At 36.1% G+C, this 17,518-nt stretch overlaps 1 protein-coding gene and 1 long non-coding RNA gene across 2 annotated transcripts; both read right to left on the reverse strand.

Moving 5' to 3' along the window:
• Window positions 1–3,255: 3,255 nt before the first annotated feature.
• Window positions 3,256–5,601, reverse strand: LOC136809527 (uncharacterized). The gene is made up of 4 exons (XM_067066066.1): window positions 5,460–5,601; window positions 4,752–5,025; window positions 3,866–4,506; window positions 3,256–3,692 (listed from the first exon to the last, which is right to left on the reverse strand). Exons 1-4 carry the CDS (start codon window positions 5,599–5,601, stop codon window positions 3,256–3,258), a joined length of 1,494 nt encoding a protein of 497 aa, XP_066922167.1.
• Window positions 5,602–16,322: 10,721 nt separating this feature from the next.
• Window positions 16,323–17,512, reverse strand: LOC136809421 (uncharacterized). The gene is made up of 2 exons (XR_010846980.1): window positions 16,932–17,512; window positions 16,323–16,627 (listed from the first exon to the last, which is right to left on the reverse strand). It is a non-coding gene; the product is annotated as an uncharacterized lncRNA (long non-coding RNA).
• Between the last annotated feature and the right edge of the window lie 6 nt (window positions 17,513–17,518).

The following is a 17,518-nucleotide window of genomic DNA, read 5'->3' on the forward strand; positions in this document are numbered from 1 at the left end:
TATCTTGTGCCTCAGGTTACTTTTTAATCGTGCGAAACACTTTTTTCTACGAGATATAGACTGGGAATCCAGTCGTTTATAACGTTTTTGTTGGAAGCGGGAAATTTTTATGTCGGGATATGGTTAAAATAAACGACTGGGCTAAGGTGGTTTCCGTAGCTTACGGGAGTTCCAGCAGGGCCCGCAGATTTCTGCGGGGTGAGAAAACAATCATATACAAAAAAATATATAAACAAATAAAAATTTCAGCCAATGAGAGTTTCTAAGTGGAAGAAAAAAACAACAAACCAAAACAAACCAACAAGACCCCCTGAAAATGTTATCCAAAAACATGAAAAAAGAGAATTTTTATGAAAAGTTTGTTGTGCACAAAATATTCTAGACGACTATATTGATGCTCCTGTCAAGTTTTCTACTTCCTATTTTTTACTGAGTTAAGTCGTCTAGCATGCTAGACTATACGAGATATAGCTCCCTCTTTTTTGCAATAAAAGTGAGTTTTTAAAGAGAACGCGTTTTTTAAAGAGGAATGGCACGAGCATCTGTTCTGACGTAATTTCCTCCAAAAGACGAACAGAAATTTTTCTTTTAAACAAAATCTGTACTGATAAACAGTGTTTTGTAAAGAGATTCTGCTAGACCTGGCTAGACATTTATTCGTTTTTTTCAAGATTTCTTCACGTTTCTTCGATCCTATACTTTCTCATTCTTTCTCGCTACAAGATTTGTAAGTCCTTGACCTTTTGTGATAATTTTAGTTTGATGAAGCAACCGTAAATGCTAGATTTGTAGATGCGGAAAAAGCTTACGGCTCTCCAGAGGAAAATGTGTCCATGAATAGTCCTCATCCCGATTGGGTAAATCGCTAATTCCACTTGAATTTTGTGGCTGAAAACGACTGATTCCATCGAGAAAAAAAAAGAATTAACATATCCCATTTAAAAGTCTCTTATTTTGACTTTGACTTTACTGTGCGAGATTCGAAGGTTCCCTAGAAGATTCTCCTTCCTTTACTTCTCCTAGAATTTAGAAAAATATATATTTAACCCAGTTGCTTTCAGACTTCAATTTCCCATTGGATTAGCTAGCCTTTAGAAAAACCTACTGGTAAAAACAAGTTCTAGACTTTAACTCACTAACGTTGACTTATCATGAAATAAGAATTATTTAACAACATTTTTCTCTTTAAGGAGCGAGGAATGGTCTAAATACAATTTTTATATCTCTTGTCTTTCGTGTTTCATAACTATAACTTTACTTACCGCCTCTTCACATGGAAAGAAGTCCAAAAATTACTAAGCTTACTGGACCTTACTAAAAACACAAAGATTCTTTCACATGCCTAGATATTGTGGCTACCATTGAATTTCTATTGAAAAAAACAAGGTTTTTGGATTCTAGTATGGGCCTAGTATGGTTAGACCGTATAAAACATCAAGTAATGAAATATTGAAAAAATCAGGGGTTGAAAAAAGTTTTGATCAGTTATGATACAGCTCTTTTCTACTACAAAATCGTTTAAAAAAGATTCTTTCTGGAGCAAATGACGTCACACGAAAGAGAGATTAGAAGAAATTTTAAACAAAAAGGGGGTCTTTTAAACACCGGTTTTTGCGTCTAAAAGAGTATGTGTTTATGAAAGATATATCGATGTTTAGACATTGAAGTTGAGATTTTCGTGAATTCTATAATGTTAGGATTGGTTTTCAGGGAAAAAACATATACCTTAAAAATCACTTAACTTCCCCTTTAACATCTTGATTTTGGAAAAATCTACTCAAGTTTTACTATACTCAGCTCTTTCAAGCTAAAAATTTTAAAGTTACTTCTTTTTGTCAGAACATAAACTGCAAAATATTGCGAGCAATTTTCATTTTTCAGGATATAAAAAGAAGTAAGTGACTTACTTCCTTTTGTCAGAAAATAAAATGAAACTTTAGTCCAAAAAGAATTGATAAAAAGAAGTCTTTTACTAGAAATCAACTACTGGAAAACACAAGCTGGACTCTTAGGAGTTGATTTTTGCAAAAATATGAATTTCAGAAAATTGAAGGTTACTTCCTTTTGTCAGATCACGGCAGAATTGTTGCGGCACTCAATTCCAATCTTGGTAGAGGAACTTGGTTTGTTGGTGTAACTCTTCCTTTGGCTGATACAAAGCTAACGTTGATCGGTTCTGTGGTTGTTCCGAGATAAGCAACTGCACCATAAGCGTTTTCTGATGCATCGCCAAAGATATGTAGTTGAATCTTGGATGATATTGGAATGTTGTAGCATCTCTCCAACTTGAACATGTCGATAGTGGATAGGCCAGACTGCCATCTGTTCCGCTTTATTTGAATTTCGTTGTTGACTGATTCATCCCAATTTGTGCCATCTTTCCATACATCTTGTAGTATCATCTTTGCAGTAGTGGTGAAAGGTGAAAGAAAACCCAGTGGGTCATACAGTGACGAGCTAACAACGCTAAGGAATCCCCTCTTGGTTGAAGAAGCGTTCACAATGTTTGGCAGGAATGTTAGCACATGTTCTTTGGTATTCCAAGTGATGCCAAGTGCTTTAGTAGAATGATTTTGTCCATCTTCCATCTGAATATTTACTAAAGGTGATATCAATTCTTCTGGTACGTTCTTGAGTAGTTCTAGGTCGTTGCTAACGAACTTTGTTTTGCGATTTCCGCCCAGCTTCATGATGTCAATAACTTCTTTGATAAGTTGTTAACCAGTTTCGATGTTTTCTGTAGATTTTAATAGGTCATCCACATAGAACGATCGTAAGATTGTTTCAATTGTGCTTGGGTCGAAGTCTTCTAAGTGATCCCTTGCACATCTTTATAGAGCATAATTGGCACATGTTGGTGAGCATGTGGCACCCATAATATGAACCAACATTTGATATGTGTCCGGTTGATCAGGTGAATCAATATCTTCTTTCCAAAGGAACCTCAATGATTATGTGTCCTCTTTGTTGACTTTCACTTGATTGAACATCCCTTCAATGTCTGCGGAAAATGCAAAGCGGTGTGTTCTGAATCTCATCAGTACTCCAAGCATATTGTTAAGCAGGTCTGGTCCAGTGTATAGAGCATCGTTCAATCTTATTCCTTGAAACTTTGCAGCTGCATCAAACACAAGACGAATTTTTCCTGGTTTGTTTGGGTTGAAGATGCCATAATGTGGTAGGTACCAAGTTCTTGGGTGTTCGGCAGCTGCCTCTTCTGACATCATCTTTCTTGCATAACCAATCTCAACATATTTAGTCATACTTTGGTCGTAAAGCTTTCAAAGGTTTGGTTCTCTTCTCAGCTTGTTTTGAAGTTGGTGGAATATTTTCTCGGTCACAGTACGGTTGTTTGAAAGTGTTACTCCTTTCTTCCATTGGTATTGGTACTTGATACTTTCCATCAGCGAGAACAGTTTCTGATTCTAGCCTTTCGTGGCACAGTTTATCCTCTATTGATAGGGCTTCGTCACGGTCTGATGGGTTTGGAATAAAGTCTTGATCCCATATTCTTTGTACACAGTGATGGAGATCAGCTTCTGGTTTGATAACAATTCTGTTCATTGATACCATCTCTGGTTGTCCACTGGCACCGAATAAAGTCCATCCAAAGATTATTTTAATAGCCAGTGGTTCGGAATTTTCTCCTTCCTTGACTTCCAAGGGTATGTGGACGGATGGAACGTTTGATCCTATGAGAATTCCAATTTCTTCATAAAGAGCAATGTGTAGTTATGCCTTTCTCCTCCTTAATCTTTTTCATCATTGTTGAAGGATATTGCTGCTTTGGCATATGGAAGCTTGATTTTGGCACAATATAGCAGTGGTCAATGTTGACGCCAATTCCATCATCTGTTTTCGATACGCATTGACGTTTCTTTGACTTTAGTTTTTGTTCCAATGTCATTGATTGTTGTTATGGTGATCTTCTTGTCTTTTTTCTTCAGTTTGAGTTTCTTGGCAACGTCATCTCTGACTGTGCTTTGACTACCTGTGTCCAAAAGTACGCAGGTAGTGATAGACGAAGAATCCAGTCCTTGAAGCTTTACCGGAACGACAGACGGATACACTGTACCAGATGGTTCAACAACTTGAGTGTTTCCTGAGAACGATTCTTTTACATGTTCAGTGAAGTATTCATGTAGCCTGGTATGATGACGTTCATCGCAGCCAGCATTGAAACAATTGTTCTTTGATTTGCATTTTGAAGTAAAATGATCCTTCTTCAAGCAGTTGTAGCAAAGATTCAATTTCTTTGCCATTTCAAAGCGTTCTGGTTGAATTTGATACTCATCCTTGCATAAGTAGCATTTGTTGCTTGACTTGTTGTCTTTGGATTTTGTTTTTGTTCCTTGCTGCCCTGTTCCTTTTCCATCCCCAATTTTGCCAGACCAATTTGATCGATGGCCATTGTCTTGTGATTGATTTTGCTTCCCCTGTCCTTGTCCATTTCTTGAATCTCTTTGACCTTTATGGTCCCTGTGATCCTTTCTATCATCATTCTTTCTTGGTAGATAAGAGTCTTTGGATGCAAGAATCCTTTCTTGAAGCCAGGCTTCCAAGTGGGTGAGATTTGATTCACAGGATCTTCTCGGGGTAAGACAATAATGTAGCGTCACCAAGCGTCACCGGTAATTAATGTGTAGTAGAACTCAGTGAGCGAAGTTTCATCTCTGTTGCCAATCGGTTTGTAGTTGAAAATCTTTCTGATGACGGACTCTGCAATTCTTGATCGTTGACCAAACATGTACTTTATTCTTCTGAGTGCGAGGACGTAGCCTTCATGGTCATTTCTGAAGCCTTGGATCGACCTCTTGACTTCCCCTCGTACAGCTTGATGTAGATAAATGCATTTCTGAAGCGTGGTCAAATATCCTTGGTTGTGGACAAGATCTCTAAAACTGGTTACGAATTCTACGTAGCTTGATGGAGTGCCATCAAACCATGGTATTCTGATCCTTGGCAGACCTTGCTGTACGAACCATGTGGCAAGTTGATACGGTGGTTTGTTGACGTCGAGCTCATCTATCCATGAATTGACATTGTTAGAGTTGATTGGTATAGATGAGTGATCTATAATTGTTTGATTCTTCGGTACTATATCCTTTGCTGCATGTTCTTTTGGGGTGCTGATAATCTGGAATGGTGATGGAGTGATGGATCCACTCTACTACGTTGTGGTTGAACATACGTTGATTTGTCGAATGCATTGGAAAATGTTGTGCAAGTAGGAGCTATGGTAGTCACGAATGGATTAACTATAGTTGTCAGTGGCAATGTTGGATTGGATTGAAATCCTGGTGCAGATACGTTTAGTGTTCTTGCTGGTTGTGTTGTGATTGGAGTCAAATTTTCAAGCTCCTTGGTGATTTCCTTTTGTGCTTTGTCCATTCGGAGGAATTTCCCAAGTAGTCAATCTGAGTCAATCATAGAGTCGTACAATGAGCGAATTCTGGTACGACTGCCATTCATCTTCATGATTTCCTCGCTCAAGTTGATTCGTTTGGTTATTGAGCCTTTCTTTCCTCCTCGTTTTCTGCGAAGTCTGGCTATCTTCAGATCCACAGAAATCTGGTCTCCAGCTTCACTAGTGACAGACATCGTTTGGTTTGGTGGTTGAATGTGAGCAGTTGATTTTGTCAGCGACAATGAATTGACAGCTCAAAGTTGAAAGTGTGAATAGAGCCTAACCAATAAGCATGTTGACTTGACAGCTAGAGTCAAAGCGGTTGTACCGACGTGCAAGCAGCGGTCTGCACCAAGGTAACGTAAGCTTGACTCAAATTGAAAACACCAGATTGTTTCCAGTTGTTGACTTGACAGCTTGAAGTTGAAAGTGTAAATGGAGCTTAACCAACAAGCTCTCTGTTGATGTGTTGACTTGACAGCTAGAGTCAAAGCAGTTGCACCGACGTGCAAGCAGCGGTCTGTACCAAGGTAACGTAAGCTTGACTCGAACTGAAAACACCAGATTGTTTCCAGTTGTTGACTTGACAGCTCAAAGTTGAAAGTGTGAATAAAGCCTAACCAACAAGCGCTCTGGTTGACGTGTTGACTTGACAGCTAGAGTCAAAGCGGTTGTACCAACGTGCAAGCATCGGTCTGCACCAAGGTAACTAAAAAACTGAAAACACCAGATTGTTTCCAGTTGTTGACTTGACAGCTCGAAGTTGAAAGTGTGAACAGAGCCTTACCAACAAAGCTCAGTTGAGGTTGATGATGGATAAACAGCGTCGAAGCAGTTGAGTTGAGCACTTCACAAAACAAAGTTAAAGTGTGAACTGAGCCTTACTAATGAAGCTCAGTTGAGGTTGACGACGTGACGTTGATAGACAGCGTCAAAGCAGTTGAGTTGACGACGTGACTTTTGATAGAAGCGTCAAAGCAGTTGAGTTGACGACGTGACGTTTGACAGACAGCGTCGAAGCAGTTGAGTTGACGACGTGACGTTTGACGGACAGTGTCAAAGCAGTTGAGTTGAACACTTCACAAAACAAAGTAAAAGTGTGAAAAAAGCCTTACCAACGAAGCTCGTTGAGGTTGACAATGTGACGTTTGATAGACAGCGTCGAATCAGTTGAGTTGATGAGGTGACGTTTGACAGACAGCGTCAAAGCAGTTGAGTTGAGCACTTCCCAAAACAAAGTTAAAGTGTGAACTGAGCCTTACTAATGAAGCTCAGTTGAGGTTGACAACGTGAAGTTTGATAGACAGCATCGAAGCAGTCGAGTTCACGACATGACGTGTGAAAGACAGCGACAAAGCAGATGTGAGTTTTTGCAGTTAGAGTCGAAGCTGTTGTACCGACGTGCAAGCAGCGGTCTGTACCAAGGTAGCGTGGCTTGACTCAAACTGAAAACACAAAGGTTTGAGATCTGCTGCCTTCAACTCCAAACTCCAGTTAAGTTGGCGCAGCTCTGGCGTAACATTTCCCTCCTTTCCAGACTGGCTTGTTCCTTGTAAAATAGCTTTGTTACAGCCTGGTTACGGCTAAGAGGAGAAAAATAAGGCTACATTATTATGAAAAATGCCAAAAATCAACTATCCTACCATATCTTAAAGGGTAGGTGAGTATTGAATGAACTTTTGAGCAAGATATTTTATTGAAAAAATACTGTCTAAACCAAAAAATATATATACTGTCAAGTTCAAGTTTCAAGTTTATTTTTGTTTTACGAGGTTATGTACATTTAAAAATTCCTAACACGAAATAACCCTAAGGGTTTACAAGGTCGGTTGGAAATAAAAACTATAATGATATATATAATGTTAAAAATCTAAGAAATAAAAACTATAAGAAGAGAAAAATAGAAATGAGTAGAAATGGAGGAAAGAATAGATATATACATAATTATTTTATTAGTTGCTTTGGCAGCAGCAAGGAATTTATTTTTGGATGATGGAAGTGGTGGAAATAGCAGATTTAGCTGACAAGTTTTAACTTAAGTTTGGAAAAGAAAGTGGAATGGCTTGTCAAAGTGCTAAAAGGTAAACAGTTTTGGTTCCAGCATTGAGGACCGTAGAAACGAATAGACCTTTTTTCAAAGAGGGCACCCTGTTGAATAATTATGTAGTCCAGCAGAAAGACAATGATAAAACCGTGGATAATTATTACAATATGCATGATACAGTAATTATGCACGGCTCTATCATTGTTTTTATGGCTGGACTACATAATTATTCAACAGGACGCCCTCTTTGAAAAAAGGTCTATAGGAGACTTTGCTTGATCATAGTGTAAGGTGAACAATGCATTTTTTTGGATTCTAGTACCTGTTTGATGTTTAGGGTCAATGAAAAGGTCGTTTAAGATTTTAGGAGCTGTTTTATGTTTTATCCTAAAGGTTATATACAACATTCAAGTTTATAGATGGATTCTACATCTAGAGGAGTAAAAGGGTTCTGTTTATTTCTGTTTATTTCTGTTTATTTTTCCTGGGATAACCGGCATGGTATGAGATTGGATGGAAAGGGTTTGTTTTCTAAAACTAAATATTATAATATTCCTATTTCCACACTACTGTAAGATTCCTTTGCAAAAAGACAGGAAAAAGACCAGGACTCCGGGTAATTGAAAGAAAGTTAGGAAGTTTTGTGAGTAAACACACCTCCACACCTTTAGTTTTAGAAAACAAACCCTTTCCATCCAATCTCATACCATGCCGGTTATCCCAGGAAAAATTGTGGAAAGATTCAGGAAAAGTGGCAAGAATCTTACTGCAGAAATTTGTAAATATTTGTAAATATGAATGACCACTTTCATGAGCTAAATTTTGGTAAAATTTTCAACTTTCCCTCCTTAAAGAGAAGATATCGGCAGTCATCAGCACGATGGAGCCCAGTCTGGAAATTGCAGCTCGTGCTTTTTTGAGATCTGCTACCTTCAACTTTTTCCAGTTAAGTTGGCGCAGCTCCGGTGTAACATCTCCCTCCGCTCCTTTCCAGACTGGGATGGAGCACACATCATTAAGTTACTCACTTTGGGCGTTGTGGATATAAGTAGAAACAGACAGACTGACAGAAATTTAATAAATAATGGAATAATGGAAATTTCATGTTAAGAAATAGAAATTTATTTGAAATGGATCTTACCTAAAAAGTTACGGTACAAGTAAATTCAAGAGTATATAAGTTGTTTTCTAACATTTTGAACACATGTCTGTTGGGATCCTGTCTGATGTCTGTTGCGCTTTTCCGACTACCATTTTTAAATTAGAAAACTTCAGTTCGTGGAAAAGACTGGGTTCAATAGCAAATCGAAAAACGAAAGTGAAAGTTAATTAGAATCAGAAATATCACGTTCTCATCGTCACAAATTATATAAAAATGTGTTTAAATTTTACCAAAATGTCAAAAGGAGATAAAGTGAGAGGAGGTGACACTGCTATAAGGTAAGGGTGTAAAATTTTGAAAATCTGACCCCATCTGATCATTTTGTTGCCTTAAAATGGACAAAACGACTGAAAACGTTTTTCAAGAAAATGCACCGTCGTACAAGGTTGCACGTTTACGGTGTGACAGGATTGGCCCTTTTTTTAGTATCACGGGATTTGAAGAAAAAAAAGACCGGAAAACGGTATTTTAAAGCGATGATATCATAATTGAAGGAACCTTCTGACTAAGCCTGTATATCTTAAAGAAATATTGAAAAGATGTTGATCTTTTGATAATATTGAAATGAATTGAATTTAAAACTGCAGGACTGCGTCCAAGGTCGGGGTTGAACTCACACTCAAATAGCGATGATATCATAATTTAAGGAAGGAATCTTCAGACTGAGTCTGCACGTATTGTACAAAACTTCAAAAGAGCTTCATTTCTTTATAATATTGAAATGAATTGAATTTAAAACTGCAGGACTGCGTCCAAGGTCGGGGTTGAGCTCACAATCGAGAGTGATAACTTCATAATAAAATAAAGTAAACTTCAAACTAAGCCTGCAGATCTTGAAGATAACTTCAAAAGATATTGATTTCTAGGTAAAAAAATCAAAATGTTAAAAACATAACTAAAAGTTTCTTGCACTTGCGTACAATCATCAGATGTGACTAAAACCCGGGGGGGGGGGGGGGTACTTGGGCAAAAATGGATGATGGGTATGTGTGGACGGTAAGGGTCGGTTTTTTCACCTTTCAAAGTCTCTCTAAGGGTCGGAAAAATCAGAAAGTTTTCAATCAGTCTCTCTAAAGGTCGAAAAATTCAGGATTTTTAGCAAATTGTTTGGTTTCCAGAGAAAAAATTGTAATAAAGTTTCTCTAAGGGTTTTGACTTTTTTCAAAAATCGAAAAAAAAATTTCAAAAAGTCTCTCTAAGGGTCACCTTTTCAGCAAAAATCAGTCTCTCTAAGGGTCGGTTTTCGGACGGACCCGCACATACCCCTCATTCGCCAACCCTAGTACCCCCCCCGGGGGCTAAAAACAGTGTTGAAAAGAAATTTATGTACAAGAAAAAATTCTGGTTCATTAAAAAGTGATAAAACATGTGATGGAGGATTATTAAAAAATCGTTAAAAGATAAAAAAGACAAAGGTAGTAAAGCTGTAGAATTTTCAAGGGTCTGGTGGGACCTCTTTGAAGTTTTTTTAATAAATACTTGGTCACATGGAGACACGTAGAAATTAATTCGGATCGTTTATTTAAAAGTTATCCTTTGATGAAATAATAGCGAGTTTATGTATTTGCACTTTTGAGGACGGTAAAAATGCTGATTTACCGTCGTCCCCAGCTGGTTAGGATCTAGCCAAATTAGAACCTTACCGTCTCCGTCGCTGAAAAACACACATACATAAACTCGGTAATGTGGAATTTTTCCGTAAGGCATAGATCACATGATTTGCTGCCATTTTTGTAAGGTTGGGCGTGGTCGATATAACTTTCCATTTCAGAATTGGTTCGATGTTCTTATTCTGTTTGTGTTCGTGACGGAAAGTGTTAAAAACAACATAAGTTGTTTAGTTACAAACTCGTGAAATTTGGATTTCCTGTTAGCCAATGATTTTTCTGCTGCATTTATCCTTCACGATTAAAAACTTTTAATCATCAAGAGGGTCTGTAAAACATTTAGTAAAGTTATAAGAAGTTTTTTCTGTAAGATTATAAATAGCACTTTTTCATTTGAAATACCGCTCTACACCACACGATGCCTCACTTTCTAACTGATATTTTCAGATAGCGGTATATCTAGTTATTGAAAAAAATTCAAGTCAATGGAAACAATATTTGTCAAAATATTTACATCCGAAATTTTTAAAGAGGAATCATGAAAGCTTCTCAAATTCATAACACACGCTGATAAAATTAGATTTCATTTACAAAAAAGCTTTTGGGGTATCTTCTGCAAATATTATTTTGATGAAAAGCGGGAACATCATAGCAAAATATGTGCATGAATGAATATGTACTGCATGAATACTTTGTCTGCTTCATTTTTCTTATAAAAACAGAACACTCAAGGGGACACAGATGGATTTCTATTATGAACAGTTTACAATAAAAAAGACAAAGAAGCAAGCCGCTAAGGAATTTCGTCCTCCATCCAGCTCCGCTATTACCATGGAGGTATAAAGAATAACAGGAGTTGAATGTGTCGGTAATTGGTCATTAAAGGGGGGGGTTTCAGGGGGTACCCGATTCCGTAATTCCGCCAATTTTTTCTCCAATTTCCGTCACACCGTCTTAAATTGAACCAAAATTCCGTCACCGAAAATTCCTTTGAAATTCAATATTTTTGTCGAAAATTCCGCAAATTTTGAAAATCTTTTACTAATTCCGAAATTCCGCCAATTTTTTTGCTAAATACCGTTTTTCCGCACTAAAATTGTCTAATTTTCCGTCTCCGTCAGAGAACCCAATTTCCGTAATTCCGTCTAAATTTTCGCCAAATTCCGCCACTCCGTCCGAAAAAAGGGCCGATTCCGCTCCTCCGCCAACCATGAAACCCCCCCCATTAAAGTCTTTTGAATTTTTTTATAAAATGTATCAAAAGAAATTCTAAGCTCACCCGATGAAATTAGTAGAACTCAAGTTTGCTCTGAATATTCTAATTATCAGTATTGAAGATTCTAGCCATTTAATAAACGAAAATTAGATAAAACTTCGTCGACGAAACAAATTTATGTTCGTTCCATTTCGTTATCCGTTCAATGTTGTTTTGAAAAGATATTTTCTCAAGCCAGAAAATGAAAAGTTCTTTATAAGCACACACGATTTCAAACTCGATTTGTAGACATAAAGTCGCTGGAGAATTTTGGAGGAAATTATCAAGCAATAGAGTTCACCTTAAAGAAAACATTGATCGAAAAACCTTGTCATTTGATGAAGGATTGCCAAGTTTACAGACCTTTTTTTAGTCCAAATATTTTCTTACACTGATGTCAGAAACAATGAATCTCGTCTCATCTAATTTCTGAAGCTTAAATGAGCCAATAAGATTTCACCTATGGATAAAAGAGCTCATTAGAAATACACGATATATGAGATTATGAGCAGAAGTTACATCGTAACCTTTTTAATCGTAGGGCGAGCTTGGTTACAATAGCATGCTTCTCCTGTTTCTTTATACCACCACTAGCCGTCCCGGCGTCGTCCGAGACGACTTCTTACTCCTTTTAATACGCTCGCTTCGCTCGCTTTTCTATTTTTCAGAAACTTGTAGGGATTTGTATACAAATGTACTTATTTTGCGAGAAGAAATGTTCTTAAATTTAGGCCTTTTTCGTAAAAATTGATGTTTAAAATTTTTAAGGGGACACTAAAATTAATGCACATTAAAAAATATGGTGAAAGTATTTTTAGTTGAATTTTGATTTTTCTTCTCCTTATTAAATTGTATAAATTTGTCATAATTGCTTTTGTTGAAAACCTTCAAACAATAATGTTCTTGACTCGCTAAAAATAATGCTCATGCAAATATTGGTGAAAATTGAGTTAAAAATTTCTCGCGAGAAATCGGTCATACTTTAAACGTGCTTTTTTTAGGGTTTTTGGGAGAGGAAAGACTATTATTTTCCTCACGCAAGGATGAAGATAAAAAACAAATAGAAATTCAAATTCAGTATTAGAGGTACTTGGCAACACCGATCACTCCAAAGACCACAGTGCTTTACGGTGGAATATAAAGAGTGCCTTTTTTCAATACCTCTTAACAGAGTCAACAATTATTTAACAATTAAACTCAATGCGTAAGTAAAAGCGTTTTCATTTTGCTATCTCAATAGAACAAAAAATAGCAAACATTGATTAAAAAATTTCATAATTGAATTGGGAATAAGTCATCAACTTTTCTCATATTGTCAAGTCCATTAAATTGAAATGTTTTTATCAGAGTATCAAATAGAAGGGAAATGTCATCGGAGCTTTATTAATCTCAAGGGTAATCATAAATATGATGTCTTTTTGAAAACTCAAATTTTATCTTCGACGTATTCCCATGTGAATCAAAATTATTTCATAACCGACATAAACTTTTTTTTAAAAAACTATAAATTATGCTGATAGTGCTATTGCACAGTCAGTTGTGTTTCTCCATCAAGGAGAAATGTGCTCTCTTGAATGGAAGTGCACTTGGCGAATAGAATTGAATATACAATCAAAAAGGCGCGAAAAAAATTGCCGTGTATTTAAAAATCGCTAGCGAAAAAGCCTCTTGCGAGAATGGGAGAGTTCCGATTTAAGCGTATTATAATATAGATGCTATTACATATTCCTGCTTTAAATAAATACCTTCGAGTTATCTTTAATTTATTTGTATAGCTGGAAAGCTACTAGCAATAGCTCAATACTTTCAAATTTTAAATTATTAAAAGCATTTTCCTTATAAATTCTTACCGCAAGAAATGATTTCTGAAAAAGAGCAGTCACCAATTTTTGAATATCTTCTTTAGAATGCATTCAAAGGGAAAAAGCAGGAGATCTTGAGGATATCTTGACGGTGTTTTTACAAGTGTGATTTTTTTCGGATCGTCATTTGAATTTTGTGTTGAAGCTGAAATATCCTCCAGATTTTGCGCTCAAAATGTTCACTCTTCACTTTTCTATACTTTGATGTTTGGAAAGATAATTGAAAGTGGTAAGGGGTAAGTTTTCAGATAAAGTTGTTACAATCTAACTCTACAGGGATTTGATTTTCAAATGCTAAATTTCAGTGGGTTTCCATTTTGGATTTACTGAATTTTGCTCACCTGAACACGCAAGAAGATCACTAAAAGAGAGCTAATAATAAACTAGGCCCTTGTTTGCAGGAATGCTGGGTCCAAACAGGATTTCTTTTCCTGTGGGCAGTGAAAGGTAGTTTAACTTGACATTTTTGAAATTTACAATGGTGGTAAAGAGTATGACTATGGAATATCAAATAAATTGAAAAAGAATCTATGTACTGTACTCATGTATTTTCCTGATCGTAACAGGTCATGTATATTTTCCTTTTTCAGTCGCTGACAGAGATGTCTCAACTACCGAACATCAAGAAACTGGCTGGTCGTTACGGTGAGATATTAACTGAATGAGACTTTTTAGCCACCCATAACCGCCTCGCTGGTTTTTAGTATTTTAATTTTGGTTAACATCAAGCGTTTCTATTAATCGAATACAGACATTTTGAGGGATAGACTTTCAGTAGAAAAACCGAAGAGAGGATTAACAAAATATCAAATGTTGCTCGTAACACTTGCAAATACCTCCCTTTTCTGTCAATAAGAAATTTGAAGAGAAATTATTTCTTCCCAGGGCTTCCCAGGAAAGCAGAGGAATGAGTGATTTAAGTTGAGTTTCTAATGAAAACAAGAAGAAAATTGTTTATGATGAAAAGTAAAAAAAGTCCGAAGCCTTTCCGGCTTTTCCAGTTCGGCAATATCGTCATGTTAAGTTTCGCGAAATTATGATTGCTAGAAGGTAGAAAACGCTGGATAGTTTCATGTAGGTCTTTCAGCCCATATATAGTCATTTAGTCATCAGATAGATGTCAAGTAGTGGTCTTGTATTTAACCAGAGATTTGGAAAAAGAGGATAAGAAATGCGCTATTCATCTATTTGAAGCTAGGCTGTAGAATCTTTTGTTTCTATTGAAATGTCTGCGGCCGATCGATTGTTTTCGTTCTGAACCAATCAGAGCGCTTGATTCGTTATGCGCACAAGACTAGAAGTACAAACAAAAAATGGCAGCCGTGATTGATATCGAAAGTGAATTTTTTTTTCTTTCTAAAATCGAGAATTTTGTTATTTTTTATAAGCACTTTTTTACTTTGGACAAGACTTTGGGTTGCGAGCCTTAAATAGTTTCTCAGCTTTATTTGTAAAAAATATTTTCCTTGCTGGATAGTTTAGATACCAAAATAATTGAAATGTGTTGCGTTAGAATACAAACGAAGCTGGTAAAACTAGTTTATCATTATTCTTGGGCTAAAGTTTTTAAGAAACAATACCATAAAGGCCTCTTCAGTAGGGATAGCGAGGTTGAAAATAAAACCTTGGAGGACAAAAAAACAACAACAAATGTCAAAGAAAGAAAAGGAAAAAAGAAACGATGGCCATTCATGATATCAATGCCAGGAGGTCATAAATACCATGAAGGCTTTCTTGTAAGAACTTTATGAGTTCTAGACAACAAAACATAAAATAATCTTACAATACCATTGAAAAAATACAAAAATTATACCGAAGACATCACCAGGTAATTTCCCCAGATATGTTAGAAAAAATATTATATATACAAAAACATCGTAAAAATGAGGTTAAAAAAACTATGCATTTCCATCCAACCCAACAAATAATAGTGTATAAAAATTAAATATTCTTCCACAGTGTATATTTGAATTACAGATTGTCATTGTTAGTTTGTATTTTTTTTCAGTGCATAATATGACTTCGCTATTTCTCTGAATATAAATCTTCTTTGCAACTGCTGCAAAAGATTAAGAACAAAAAGACTTTTCAGTATAATTTAACTTCATTTATAGGCCTTTAAAACACCTCAAATCAATGTGTATTGCAGAGCATGAACAAAAATAGATCACCATTGACTTTACTTGAAGTAAAAAGTTGGATATACAATAAAAACGACCAAAGCCTTTCCAACTATGTTCTTGAGTAGTACATTTCATACAGATTTTAAGACTTCAAAGCTGATTAAAAATTGGATTATTGCTCCATGAACACTAAATGCAAAAGGTGTTATGACTCAATGCTAAAAAAATTTAAATCTAAATTTGAAAAATATAGTTTAAAGATAACATCAGACTGAAAATATGAATATAAATTTAAATAGACCTTTTTTCAAAGAGGCCACCCTGTTGAATAATTATGTAGTCCAGCAGAAAAACAATGATGCGTAATTATTACAATATACATGATACAGCACACTATCATTGTTTCTATGGCTGGACTACATAATTATTCAACAGGACGTCCTCTTTGAAAAAAGGTCTATTATAGAAGCATTTCTGGCTCTTCCTGGTTTGTTTACATTTGGCAATTTTGGCCTACATGTTCCCTGATTTGATGACTTGTTTTGACCTGCTTCCCAAATTAAGGGATAGCTTCAGGGCAAAAGCCCCCAAATCAAAATATAGACAAATGAAGTAGACTTATCATCGCAGCACGTATCCATTTCATCTATACCATGCAATATGTATTTATGCCTCAAAATTCAGTTTCCAAGGACAACCTGGATAAAAAAACAAACATCGAAATAAAGATTCCAAAAAGAAGTTGCATCAAAATCCACTTCGCCAGAGAACATTTACATAATAATGTGTATATCGAAATCCCCAATTTTCCATTGAACATTCTAATAATAAATATATCGACATCCATTTTTCAAAGGGCATACAGGTCCAACCGCTCAAATCCACTTTTTCCATAAATATAACATCAAACACCATAGAATTATTATTCCATCCTGCTTCTGTTGAGTCAAATAGATATAATACACGTAAAGTTTTCATACATCAGTTCCCACTCATCTTTTAGCAGTCCTTTTCTGCTGGCACTGCAGAGAACAGACGTGACAGTCAACATGCAAAAATGTCTGAATCTTGAGTCAATCGTCGTTGCATCGGCAACCTGTACTTGGATGGCCAATACTTCTATGGGACGGTGTTGTTAACAGTATTTCACAAAGAATATGAACTAGCCTGAAAATATATAAAATGTAAATCTGTATATGAAATTACCCTAATCCATTTAAATACAAAATGCAATTCCACGGATTAAACAATTTTGAATGTAAAAGTACCAAAGCCTTGCACCTTCTAAATCATAATCCACTGACTGGTCAAAATCATGGCCCTTCAGGTAGTCACAATTTATAAATATCACATGTCAAAGTTATTTTTTTGAAATGTTTTTGTTGTTGAAACCTTGAAATTTCCAACCCAAAAATCAATGGTTTCCCTAGATAAAGCTAAAAGTACCACAGAGGAAATCAAGTATACTTACTGAATCTCAATTCCATTACCATGGGGCAAGTTTTGCTTAAAATTACATTTTTTTTATCTAAAAGTTGAAGAAAAACAACAAAATTATCAATTGATTTTGCCCATCTTAAATCAAAATGCCAAGACGTTTTAGAGAGTGCCGGGGTAAACTAATACTTACATGATCACTATCAACCTTCCTACTACCCATAAAAATTATGTCTGCAACACAAAAAATTCATTCAGAGCAATACAAGCCAGAAAGAAATTGGTCCCAATTTTTCAAAATTTCAAGCATGCCTCATGTCCGCCATCTTTACTCCCAGAATATGGAATGATTTTCCTCGATTTTCTCAGGGGAAACCCCCAAAAGATCAAAGATTCACTCCCCAGTCTCTTTTTCACAAAGAACTCACTGGAAAGCTTTATTCAAGGACTTTTTTCTTGAACATTGGTTAACCTGTACGTAACGCCATTTTGTTTCGGCCTTCCTTCTTGCTCAACTATTCTACAGCCTTGCTTCTTCAAAGGGTGCCGAATTCAAAGGGAAAGAATAGGAAAACAGCGAGCGGCAGCGGCGTTTCTTATCCTCTTTTCCCAAATCTCTGA

This window comes from Clytia hemisphaerica, unplaced genomic scaffold, assembly GCF_902728285.1.
Source record: "Clytia hemisphaerica strain Z4C2 unplaced genomic scaffold, Clytia hemisphaerica genome assembly, whole genome shotgun sequence".
Classification (NCBI taxonomy): Eukaryota; Metazoa; Cnidaria; class Hydrozoa; order Leptothecata; family Clytiidae; genus Clytia; species Clytia hemisphaerica.